General features: G+C 39.5%; 1 protein-coding gene across 1 annotated transcript; it reads left to right on the top strand.

The window, feature by feature from the left end:
- Nucleotides 1-1,491: 1,491 nt before the first annotated feature.
- On the top strand, nt 1,492-11,705 carry LOC131767392 (oxidized low-density lipoprotein receptor 1-like). The gene is made up of 6 exons (XM_059082667.2): nt 1,492-1,677; nt 3,663-3,764; nt 5,585-5,830; nt 9,924-10,063; nt 10,359-10,474; nt 10,772-11,705. The coding sequence occupies exons 1-6, from the start codon at nt 1,602-1,604 to the stop codon at nt 10,914-10,916; spliced, it is 825 nt and encodes a 274-aa protein (XP_058938650.1). The 5' UTR covers nt 1,492-1,601; the 3' UTR covers nt 10,917-11,705.
- Nucleotides 11,706-12,353: the final 648 nt, after the last annotated feature.

Here is a 12,353-nt window from a genome sequence, read left to right as displayed (position 1 = left end):
TTCATTGTGGTATCATTTCAGTATTTATTAATCATCATTAAAATAATTTTCTGAGATCCTATTTATGTGAAAGTCCCCATGGCAAATGCAGTAATGTATCTAATCTTGTTTCCTGGCACTCACAATCAAGGGAGGTGGCCTGGGGCTTGAGGGATAAAGGTAAGTAACATTGATTTGTTACAAGCTGATTGGACTAGGATATATTTGTGAGTTGCTGAGCTTCCTTTGTGATCTGTCTCATAGAGTAACACTTTAAATGATCAACTATTTTCAGTTTGGTCTTAAATACCCTGCACAGAAAAGGGGAATAAAAAATATTTAGGGAGGAGGAGAGAAATGGAATCCTAATTAGGCTTTCATTTTGATGAAAAATTATTCCTGGTGAAAACTATTCATTTTCCTAATAGTTTCCTAGATTTTGTTTATTTACATATTTTTCTCCAATCTTTTATGTATTCCCTTCTTTTTATTTTTCTCCTAGTATAGTTTAAAGCAAATACTAGCTATCATATCATTTTTGCCCCAAAATACTTCAGAAGATATCTCTAATAGATAAGGATTTTTTTAAAAAGCATGTATAACGGCAACAAGATTTTTTTTCTGGTTACGAGGTTGTGAGGGGAAAATAGGTGAGAATTCTATCAGTGAATACATATAGTATCTTTATTAGGATCCCATAGAAGTCTTTGTGGCTCAAGGCAAACATATAAAATGTATTCTTTGATGAGCAATTCCACTGTGTTGAGTATTACTACTGCTAATATTAATAACTACCATTTATTGATTTCTCATTACGTTTGAGGTACAAAGCTTAGCATTTTCACCCAATATCTCATTTGAACACCTATAGCAGCATTATCAACATTATCAAGTGGACATTATAATGTCCTAATGTATAGCCAAAGACATTCCCCAAGATTAGAGACCAAGGGACTAGCAAAGGAAGGATATGAAACAAGCGCCATCTGGTTCCAAAGTTCTCTCTGCTGCTATGTTATACTGCCACTGTATGAAATAACACTCCTAACTAAGTTCTAAAATTACCTAGGTTATCATGGCTAGAGAGATAAGAGTCATAAGTGATTAATCCCCAAATTCCTAAGTTTATAGCTGATGAAAAAAAGTCAAAATTAAAAAGGAAAATGTGAGACTTATGAAAGACTCAGTATAGAGATAGTCTGCTACAGTGCAATAAACAAATATTGATATTAGCATCAAGGAATCTGGTCTAATGCAGACTCTTCCACAAATTTACTGTGAATTACCCTTTTAAATTTCAATTTCCATATCTGAAGCGTGGGTACAAATTCCTCTCCTCTACTGCTCATGGAAAATATAGTTTTTCCTTTCATAAATTACTTAGTGAAATACCCTGAAATACTATCAGAATCACATTTTCCCCTCCTGAAGTAGACATAACCCAAGAATGTGCGTCAGCCAACTTCCCAGTATGAAGCAAAGCCTCTCCTTCCTCCTACCAAGGATTGAGTCATTCTACTAGACATCAGTAGCTATTTAAACACTCCAGCAGGAGCTCACGCATTTTTACTTTATAGAAGTCCTTGACTGCCTCACTCTCTCATCTTGGAATAAATTTGGAAATGACTTTTGATGACCTCAGGAGCAAGAGTATAAAACATCAACTTGATCAGAAGCCAAATGGAGAGAGAGACAAAGGTACTAGGGGTAGATAGATCTGTACAGGGACAGAATTAGGTTGGAAATGTAAACTAACTGAATATAGGATTAGAAGACTACAACACCTGAATATGGGAAAATATTAAAGAGTTAACAGCACTTGCTTAAAGGAAAAACAAGTCAGATATAATGGTGATAACGAAGATGATGTTGACACACTAACTTGGTATGAATGATGCTGTAGTAGAGGGTGATAACTAACTTTTATTGCACATTTGCTATAGGCTATTTTCTTTGATATTCACTTTGCATGCATTATTTCTCTAAATCTTCACTCCTTGAGATTAGGACTAATATTATCTCCCTTTTACAGAGGACTAACTGGGCATCAGGAGGATTAACTAAATTACCCTGTTTTATGGGGCCAGTAAGTGGTAGAGCTAGGATTGATCCATAAGATGGAATGAACATTGACCAGAGAGAAATGTTGATTGAAAGATTTACTCAGATATTTGCCTCCAAGGCTAGGATTGGGCAATTATCTGCAAGACACATAACTGTCTTCAACTTCTTTTCTACCAACTTGCCATACACATTTCTAGGAGTTTAATAACTTTTGAATCAGAGAATAAACCATAGTGCTTCCTGTCAAAATTTCTACTTTGTTTGGATCATCTGTAGAGTCCATTAGGAGTGCTTTTGACACATGAGAACTCTGTGAATATATTTGACCACTGATTGATTTGGATCATTATACATTCATGCTGGAAGTTTTGTGATGTGACGTTCTAAGTCACATAGCTGACAATCGGATTAAAGACCTATGTTTGGATCTTAACATTTGTGTGATCTTAGGCAAGTCACTGACTTGTCAGTTTCCTTGTTTGCGTATAGAGGATAACATCATCAGTGCCTTATCTGTTTATCTTACAAGGTGAGGAGTCCAAATCCATTACATGAAATGTTCTCTCACTGAACCAATAATATCTGTGCTTTTTAAGTGGTGGACCTCATAATAAGATATTCGTACACCTGTGAGCTACATGATTTATTTATTTTTATAATAATGGTGAATTTTTCTCTTGTAACAAGAAGGCCACAGCTGGTGTGAGTATAGGACATGATGTTAATGTGAATCAAGTGAATATTGAGATTTCATTCCTATTTTTCTTTGGTCAATAACCCCAGTTCCAAATCAAAATTGAATAGCACAGGGCTTCCCTGGTGGCACAGTGGTTGAGAGTCCGCCTGCCGATGCAGGGGACACGGATTCGTGCCCCGGTCCGGGAAGATCCCACATGACGCGGAGCGGCTGGGCCCGTGAGCCATGGCCGCTGAGCCTTGCGCGTCCGGAGCCTGTGCTCCGCAACGGGAGAGGCCACAACAGTGAGAGGCCCCCGTACTGCAAAAAAAAAAAAAAAAAAAAATTGAATAGCACAAAATTATATATTAATTCTTTGAGGTTTTCTCAGTTGGTTAACTGACTAAAGGCTTATTTGCTTGATATCTGACATTCGTTTATGGTATGTTACTTAAAACTGCATGTGCGTGTGTGCATGTGTTTGCACGCGCGTTTGCACACACGTGCATGCGAGCGTGTGTGTGTGTGCCTGAGCGTGTGCACACGTGTGCGTACATACACATGGTCCATATTAAAAACATCAGGCTCTCTACCCTGTGGAGGAAGTTAATCTAACCAAGCTGGGCTGAGAGTTTCTTGAAGACTCACTGTGGGGACAGCAGACAAAGCATAAGCTTTAGAATCAGATACTTGGAGTCAAATATCTGGTGTCGAATCCTGGCTCCTAAATGTTGTTAGCTGCGTGACCATAGGTAAATTACTTAAATTCTTTAACTGTACATGGTTCGCATCTGTAAATGTGAATACTGAATTATTTGCAAAGCCATTGGGAATACTAGAGGTAAGTAATGCAAAGCACCAGGTACAGACAGTATCCAAAGAATTGTTTGATCCCTTGCCTCCGTCATGTTTGTCTTTCTGAATCTATCCTCTGTCACTTTAGGTCTTCGTTTTCTTTCCTCTCGGAGGTGGTACCCTGCTGCTGTGTCTCTAGGGATCCTTTGTCTGGCATTACTGGTGACCGTTTTATTGCTGATAATCCAACGTAAGTGCTGAAGCCGGGAAAAGATGGAGAAAAAAAATGAGAGCTTATAAACATGGTTTATTTGTTGGTTTCATAACAACTATAAACAGCCTTGATTTAGATACATTTTAGGCAAATTGTTTTAAGAGTGAGTGGGGGGCTTCCCTGGTGGCGCAGTGGTTGAGAATCCGCCTGCCGATGCAGGAGACACGGGTTCGTGCCCCGGTCCGGGAGGATCCCACGTGCCGCAGAGCGGCTGGGCCCGTGAGCCATGGCCGCTGCGCCTGTGCGTCGGGAGCCTGTGCTCCGCAACGGGAGAGGCCACAACAGTGAGAGGCCCGCGTACCACAAAAAAAAAAAAAAAAAAAAAGGGTGAGTGGGAAAATGAATGGGTATATTGTGCTCTTCCCTCAAATAGATTGAGGCATGGGATGAACTAAACTTCATTTAGTTCATGCTGATTTTTAATAGAGATGATTTAATACCAATTTAAAGTTAAGAACCCAGAAATACAGTCTTCATAAATAAACCATTTAAAACAAAACATTCTTCAAATTTATAATACGGCCATTTAGGAAAGAGGGGATGTTGAGAGGAAAAGGAATGAAAGGAAAGATGAAACTGGCTACGAAAGAAAGAAAATGGTGCTGACCACCCATCTAGTACACCTGTGTATTTAGGTCATAGATCTGAGTTACTTATCTCTAGAGTCCTAGAATCCAGGTTACTAAGGCCTTTGAAGTGCTAATTTGTTTCTCGGTTGTTTAAGGTCTCAAACAACTTATGTTTTCAATCTATGAACACTTTCAATCTATAAAACTTTTCCTACTGATCTGGGAGAAGAGCCCTTGACTCAGAGATGGTCATTGGAAGAGTCTTCCTCTGAGGCTTGGACCACTTTGCAACAGGGTCAAATCTGACTTTCAACTCAAGAGGTCTACTTTGTACTGAACCGTCAAGCTTCTAGAACTGAGACATTGGACCCTTAACATTTGTTGCCTGCTTGATTTCACAACTTCCCTTTCATCTCCACCCTTCCTAAAAAAACGAAACGAACAAACGAGAACAAACAAAACAATAACAAAAACTGAAAAATATGTTTTCAGACTCTTGTGTTAGCAGCTTAAAAAAATTCCGTGGGAGGATTTCTCATAAACGGGGTGAGTGTCACAGTTTTTGACTAAAATCAGGAAATGTGGAAGGGTAGAGAAAGGGCAGAGGAATTAAGACACAACTAGAGTAAGTCATTAATGACAAGTGCTACTAACAGTCACTGAGTCTGGCTGGTGTCTGACTATCTTAGATTGTCTATATTTTATTTATGCCACTCGTATAAGACTTATCTTGTGATTCCTTTTAACTTGTGTGTAACTCTCAACAACGAGTAAAATCCCGTCTTTTTAAAAAAATCACAAGTATCTGTGACAGTTACTCACGTTAAAAAAATATTGCATGAATATCAAATAATTTCCAAATCTGTAATTCCTGAATACATTTGGGTCATTTTGCAGCAGTTTGTTGTCAAAACAAATGGTGGGGTTTTTTTTTTTGCGGTAGGCGGGCCTCTCACTGTTGTGGCCTCTCCCGTTGCGGAGCACAGGCCCCGGACGCGCAGGCGCAGCGGCCACGGCTCACGGGCCCAGCCGCTCCGCGGCACGTGGGATCCTCCCGGACTGGGGCACGAACCCGCGTCCCCTGAATCGGCAGGCGGACTCTCAGCCACTGCGCCACCAGGGAAGCCCAAAACAAATGGTTTGATTCAGTTTTTTGATGTCCTCAAAATCCTGTGGAGGAATTTTTACTGGGGTTGGAAATGGAGTCTTAATTCACTTCTGATTTAGTATCCCAGGTGTCTGATCTCCTAAAGCAACAGCAAGCAAAGCTTACGCCCCAGGAAGATATCCTGGAGGGACAGATTTCAGCGCAGCACCAGACAGAAAATTCTTCCCAGGAGTCACAAAGGGAACTCAAAGAAATGATAGAAACCCTTGCCCACAAGCTGGATGAAAAATCCAAGAAACTAATGGAACTTCATCACCAGAACCTGAATCTCCAAGAAGCTCTGAAAAAAGCAGCCAACTATTCAGGTATGAGGGAGGGAGGGGTGAAGAGAGACAGTGGAAGCTCTCTGTAAATCTTAACATTTTTTGGAAATATCTCTAGGCACAAAATTGGCATATTGATATATGTATCTTTTTTTATTCATCATGTTCTACACCAGAAGTCCTCTCTTTTTGTCATCCTCACCCTATCCCATGCCAAATTCTTGAGTTAATCTGATTCAGTTAACCATACTTTTTGGTGGATTTAAGTTTTCCTGCCTCACAAGAACCTTCTCTTTCCTTATAACTTTCTAGTTTTGAGATTTTTCTGGAAGAAATCCCTCACCTTTACCCTTTGCACAGATTCTTCTCTCTTTCCATTCCAATGTATCTTAATCATTGATTTCGTTTCCTAAGGGGTCTCCTTTGTCCTGGGGACGCCTTCCTCTTCATCAGCGCTATTCTATGGGACTGTTTCTCATAAAGTGTACTACATCAATGTAAATTGAATCAACAGAGGTGAGCTGGCTTGTGTTAAGTAGATACTTCAAATTAGACAAAGTTATGAGAGACCCAGGAAGTCAATGTATATGAGAAGAACTGAGTTGATCTCAGTTGACTAGGTGAACTCAGAATCTAGGAGGCAGATAGATACATTTATAACATGGAGATGATAATGTGAACTCAATATTACAGAAGGGATCTGTACAGTTAGTATAGTTTTTCTACAATGTATAATTAAATCAGGTATGTGCATTTAGTCATGGGGAGAATTTGAAAGTGTGAAATAGAGTCACTTTCGATGGTACATTGCTTTATTGGCATTAGTAACTAGCTGCCACTAATAAACAGAGATTTCTGCAGCTTCCTGCTTGTACAGCTCACCTTAATCTCAACCACGTAGTTTTGTTGAATAAAGATTATAAAGTAACAGTTTATAGGTACCCATCCATTTATTTTATAGATGAAAAAATTGAAACCCAGGTAAGTTAAATGATAATAACGATAAGTAGTTTTGTATAAAGTTTTGCAGTTTATAAATCCCTTCAGTATGTACAGGGTTATTTAAATTTCCAAAATTAGCTGACGTTTATAGACAAGCTGATTTTTTAGCAAGTGTCAAACATACATTGAATCTCTTTAAGGAAAGAGCTGTTTAGGAAATAAAACCATCTCAAAGAAGGCTTAAAGGAAGGAGGCTAATATATCAAGGACAGGAATGTTTATATAAGCAGACATAGCTACATACCAAAAATGGTTTATTTCACAGGTGGGGCTATAAAATAGTCTTGTTTTTATCAGTTGTATGGGAGTAAAATTATGTCAGGATTGTTCAGAACCGTATCCCAGAGATGCCAAGTGTGGACAGCTAATCAAAAATAGTAGGTGATATGTCTTTTGTAGCAGATACACCAAGTAATGTGTTTTCATTCCTTGGCAGTGTCAGATAAAGGCCAATTAGTAGAGATGCCAAATAAAGCACTGCTGTTCATCAAGCAGCTTTGAGATTCTCAAAAACATTAATAATAAAATACTATGCAAAAAAATTATGCCAGTTTTCTCAAGTTTGAGCCAAGTTTTATCTTTCTTTCTAACCAGTCTGTGGTCCTTGGTATATTTATGAAGAGGGAAAGACGCTGAGAAATTAGCATATGTGATTTTTTTTTTTTTTTTTAGTTTTTGGGTTTTTTTTCCTTATTTTTTTTTATTTTTGGCTGTGTTGGGTTTTCATTGCTGCACACGGGCTTTCCCTAGCTGCTGTGAGCGGGGGCTACTCTTCGTTGTGGTGCGTGGGCTTCTCCTCACGGTGGCTTCTCTTGTTGCAGAGCATGGGCTCTAGGCACGTGGGCTTCAGTAGCTGTGGCTCGTGGGCTCAGTAGTTGTGGCTCGCGGGCTCTAGAGGGCAGGCTCGGTAGTTATGGCGCACGGGCTTCATTGCTCCGCGGCATGTAGGATCTTCCTGGACCAGGGCTCGAACCCATGTCCCCTGCATTGGGAGGCGGATTCTTAATCACTGTGCCACCAGGGAAGTCCCTAGCATATGTGATTTGCTTGAGGTCAGCCAGCTAGAAAGATGCAGAGTCTTCAAAGTAACAGACTACATTTTAGCACCAGAATTAGTGGTGGTTCTCAACCCTTAGTGTACAAAATTATCACCTAAGTAGCTTGTTAAAAGTGGCAAGTTCCAGATTTACCCCAAAACCCTGTATCAAAATACCTTGAGGGGCATCAAGCAATATTTCCTCAGTTAATTCAAACTCAGGAGTTTGAGAGGTAGTGTGATATAGCGATTAAACACACAGATGCTAGCGTTAGACTGCCCATGTCCAAATTCCCATTTTCTCTATCTTTCAAATGAAGACAATTAACCTAACTCTTACATACTGTGGTTATGAGGATTAAATGAGCCAATACATAAAAATTACCGCCAACCATTTCTGGCACATTGGTTAACACAGTGGTTATTGTGTTTGTTAAATTAAAAATAATAATAATTAAAGGAAATACAGGTGGTTTGAATGCCACATTTTAATATTCATCTTTTTCACTTTTTCATAGCTTGGAAGACCTACGTAGACCTTTCTTCTAGTTCAGGAAAACCAGTATACTCTTTCCTTTGACATAGTAAGACAGGACTAGGCAAATTAGTAAATTAGGAAGCTTGCATTCTTTGCTTTCAATCCGGCCTTATGTACGCCCTTCCTCATTCACTTTCTTCTTTCGTAGTTCAGTGCCCTTCTCCTTTGTCCTCTCTGATAAAGCCTGTTCTTACAAAATTATCTGATGGTTTTATGCCACAATGAAAATTGAAATGAAAATGTTGCCTTGCTCAAGGACTTGAGGTTTGTTTGTTTGTTTTTTTGTCACAGCGTAGGACAAAGGGCTTTGTTCCCCAGTAAGGAGATTCCAAGTGTTAGTAACACACAGAAGAGATTATGATGATGTGGGGAGGAGGAGGGGGATGCGGTGGGGAGGGGAAGGCAGAAGCGGGAGAGGATTTGGGGATCCTTTAAAATATCTGTAAAACACATATTTTGCCTATCGCCTAAGCCCTGAGTTGAGTTTTTTGGACTCTCTGGGAATTTTCTGCTGAAGACTTTCCCCTGCTCTCTGAAATCCTATTTAAATTGAGATGCTCTCTTTGCATCAATATACTGTTCTCCCTAGAACAGCTCTGTCCAAAAGAAATACAGTGTGTGCCACATACGCAACATTAAATTTCCTAGTAATCACAGTCAACGTGAAAGGTAAACAGATGAAATTAATTTTAGTGACATATTTCATTGAACCCAATATACTTGAAATATTATTTTGACACTCATCAGCATAAATATTATTAATGGGATATTTTATATTCTTTTTTTCATAGTAAGTTTTCAAAATCAGGGGTATATTTTACCCTTACAGAACATCATCTCAGTGCAAACGAGCCGTAATTCAAATACTCAAGAGCCACGGAGGGCTACATGTCCAGAATCAGGAGGCACAGTATCTAAGCCCAAATCCATCATTCAAAGACTTGAAGTTTTACAAATATATAAGCATACCTTTTTTAGTAGCAGAATAGCTATTACATATTCATCCCCCAGCTCTCACTCTCACGATTCCAAACATAATTTTTATGGTTTTTTTTTTTTTTTTTTTGCGGTACGCGGGCCTCTCACTGTCGCGGCCTCTCCCGTTGTGGAGCACAGGCTCCGGACGCGCAGGCTCAGTGGCCATGGCTCACGGGCCCATGCGCTCCGCGGCACATGGGATCTTCCCGGACCGGGGCACGAACCCGTGTCCCCTGCATCGGCAGGCGGACTCTCAACCACTGCGCCACCAGGGAAGCCCCAAACATAATTTTAAAAAAATAGATCAGATTCTAAAATTACATCCCAGCTCAAGCCTTGCTTTTCAACAGCCTTGCTTTTTAATTGAGTTTTCTAAAATCAGAATGCTTTATTTCTTTTTTCTCCAAAAAAATGGAGCAATAAAGACTCTAGGCTATTTAGGTATTTGCAGAGTCTGGGTATAATCCTAATTAAGAAGAGGCGGTAGCATGTGAGAGTCCTGAGAGGTGAATTGATTTAAGAATTGTAGAAATATTTTTACTCAGGCATAACTCACTAATTAAGTATATTACATTTCCTAGGTCCTTGTCCCCAAGACTGGCTCTGGCATGAAGAAAACTGTTACCAATTTTCTTCTGGCCCATTTAATTGGGAAAAAAGCCAGGAGAACTGCTTGTCTTTGGATGCCCACATGCTGAAGATTAATAGCTCAGATGATTTGGTGAGTTTTTAATGGATGCGTGTTGGGCTGGAATATTGGTTTACAGGGAAATAGATCAGGTTAAGGACCTCCTTGAGAATCAGAATATGTACCCGTTTTCTAGCCTAGGCTGGCCACTGGTTACATGCATGACCTTGGATGGACAGGTCATGAAGTATCTCTAGGCTCCAGTAGACATTTCTGTAAAGCCATCGAGAGGATGTCTAAGAGCTCTTTGGGTTCCTTCGTTTTGTTAATCTAATCTAAAAAGTCCACATTGACTCTTTCATCAACTCAGAAATGTTACTTCCCACAGGAATTCATCCAGCAAGCAACTGCCCATTCCAATTTCCCATTCTGGATGGGATTGTCCCTGAAGAAACCCAACTACTCATGGCTCTGGGAGGATGGTTCTCCTTTGATGCCCCACTTGTAAGTTTCCTATTCTTTTTGATGCCCCACTTGTAAGCTTCCTATTCTTTGCTGAACCTACTAGTGAAGTTCCTGCCACATTCCACACAAGGTCCTCTTCTTGATGGAAAGAAGCTTGGGGGATTTCTGAATCTCCCTCTCCAGCTCTCTCACACAGGGACTTGCCCGTTTACCCATTCAGATCTTCTCTTAAATTTTCCTTCTCACCTTTATTGCTGACTTGAAGCTTTAAGACAAGGCTAAGTGCCTGACACAAGGTGGCAGTAAATCTAAATTTGTTTTTCTCCCTGTCTGCAGGTTTAGAGTCCAGGGAGCTGTTTTCCAGAGGTATCCTTCAGGCACCTGTGCATATATACAAAGGGGAGCTGTTTTTGCTGAAAACTGCATTTTAACTGCATTCAGTATATGTCAGAAGAAGGCGAACCTATTGAGAGTACAGTGAATGTGAAGGCTCTGGAAGAAAAGGAGAAGACCTTTGAATTTTCTTCTGAAAATTAAGCTGTACTTCCTCACTTAGGTGCAAACCATAAAAGCCCTGAGAATTTCCCATTAACTAGCTAAAGTGCAGAACTCCTTAGCAGAGACTGGGGCCCAGCTTCTTGACACCTTGATAGCAAAAGTTTTAATTCTCTGTGTATATATATTTTCACCTAGCTTGTTCCAAGCCCCCCTGCCAGTCTTCAGTGAAGTCTACCTTCCTGTTTCTATTGTTGTTTCTAAGAACTTGTTGCCTAACTCAAGGTCACAGAAATTTTTCTGCTATGTTTTCTTCTCGACATTTTATAGTTTCAGGTTTTACATGGAAATCTTTAACTTTTGTGGGGATAATTTGTAAGTCACGTATGGATGTATGGAAGTTCTTTTTCTTTTCCTTTTTGCATGTGGATATTCAATTATTATTGCAACATTTGCTGAAAAGACTATTCTTTCCTCACTACATTGCCTTTGCACTTTTGTCAACAATTATCCATACATGTCTGGGTCTCTTTCTGGACTCTATTCTGTTCCATCGATCTATTTGTGTAACTTTTGTGCATAACACCATTATGATATTTTGGATTCTGTAGTTTTATATCTTGAAATCACATGGAGGTAGTTCTTCAATGTTGTTTTGGTTAATCTATGTCTTTGCATTTCCATCTTAATTTTTGAATTGGCTTGTCAATTTCTAAAAAAAACTTTTTGACATTTTGAGTGTGATTTCACTGAATCTATAGATAAATTGGGGGAAGCCAATTTGCAGGTGGCACGGTCCTTATTACTCCATTTGGCTTTGAGCAAACGTCCAAGAAAAGGGTTTTGTAATTAGGGACTTTAGTTTCTCTTTCTGTTGGAACTACTGATATCTCTGAACAAAAACATGTTAGGCTGAAAGGATCCCTGCAAAAAAAAAAAAAATCTAGTCCAGATTGGAAGATGAATTTCTTGCCTCTGTGTCTGGTACAGAAATTTCCAAGTTGATAACAGAGCTATGTTCTTTAGCCAAGCTGACAGTGCCAATAAGTCATTGTTCAGTCACTGTTACTACTTCTGTCTCCAGTTCTTCCAGACGTTGGCAACTTGTCTTCTTAAGCCTTCGATTTGGAGGAAACTGCCTTAATCTGATCTATCTTGGGGATATATCTCAGTTTATAAGCTGCTTCTTGATCCGGAAGACATAAATATTCTTATCCTTGCCTGTTAACTATTTAAACGAGGGCTACAACTACAGCCTTGGCCTGCAGTCTTTTTATGTATGCCCTGAAAGCTAAGACTGGTTTCTACATTTTTAAATCGTTATTAAAACAAATATGCAGAAGAGACTGTAAGTGACCCACAGAGTTTGAAATATTTATTCTCTCATCCCTTGCTGAAAGAGTTTGCTGACCCCTGATGTAAA

Source organism: Kogia breviceps, chromosome 12 (genome assembly GCF_026419965.1).
Source record: "Kogia breviceps isolate mKogBre1 chromosome 12, mKogBre1 haplotype 1, whole genome shotgun sequence".
Lineage (NCBI taxonomy): Eukaryota > Metazoa > Chordata > Mammalia > Artiodactyla > Physeteridae > Kogia > Kogia breviceps.
Note: the sequence above shows the minus strand (reverse complement) of the source record. Positions and strands in the feature narration are given on the sequence as shown.

Bases quoted from the DNA above. Each gene is read 5' to 3' on its own strand.
- LOC131767392 (XM_059082667.2), top strand. From the start codon at position 1,602: ATGACTTTTGATGACCTCAGGAGCAAGAGTATAAAACATCAACTTGAT. The intron at 3,765-5,584 runs GTAAGTGCTGAA...CTTCTGATTTAG, and splicing joins TTTATTGCTGATAATCCAAC to TATCCCAGGTGTCTGATCTC. The intron at 10,475-10,771 runs GTAAGTTTCCTA...CCCTGTCTGCAG, and splicing joins TCTCCTTTGATGCCCCACTT to GTTTAGAGTCCAGGGAGCTG.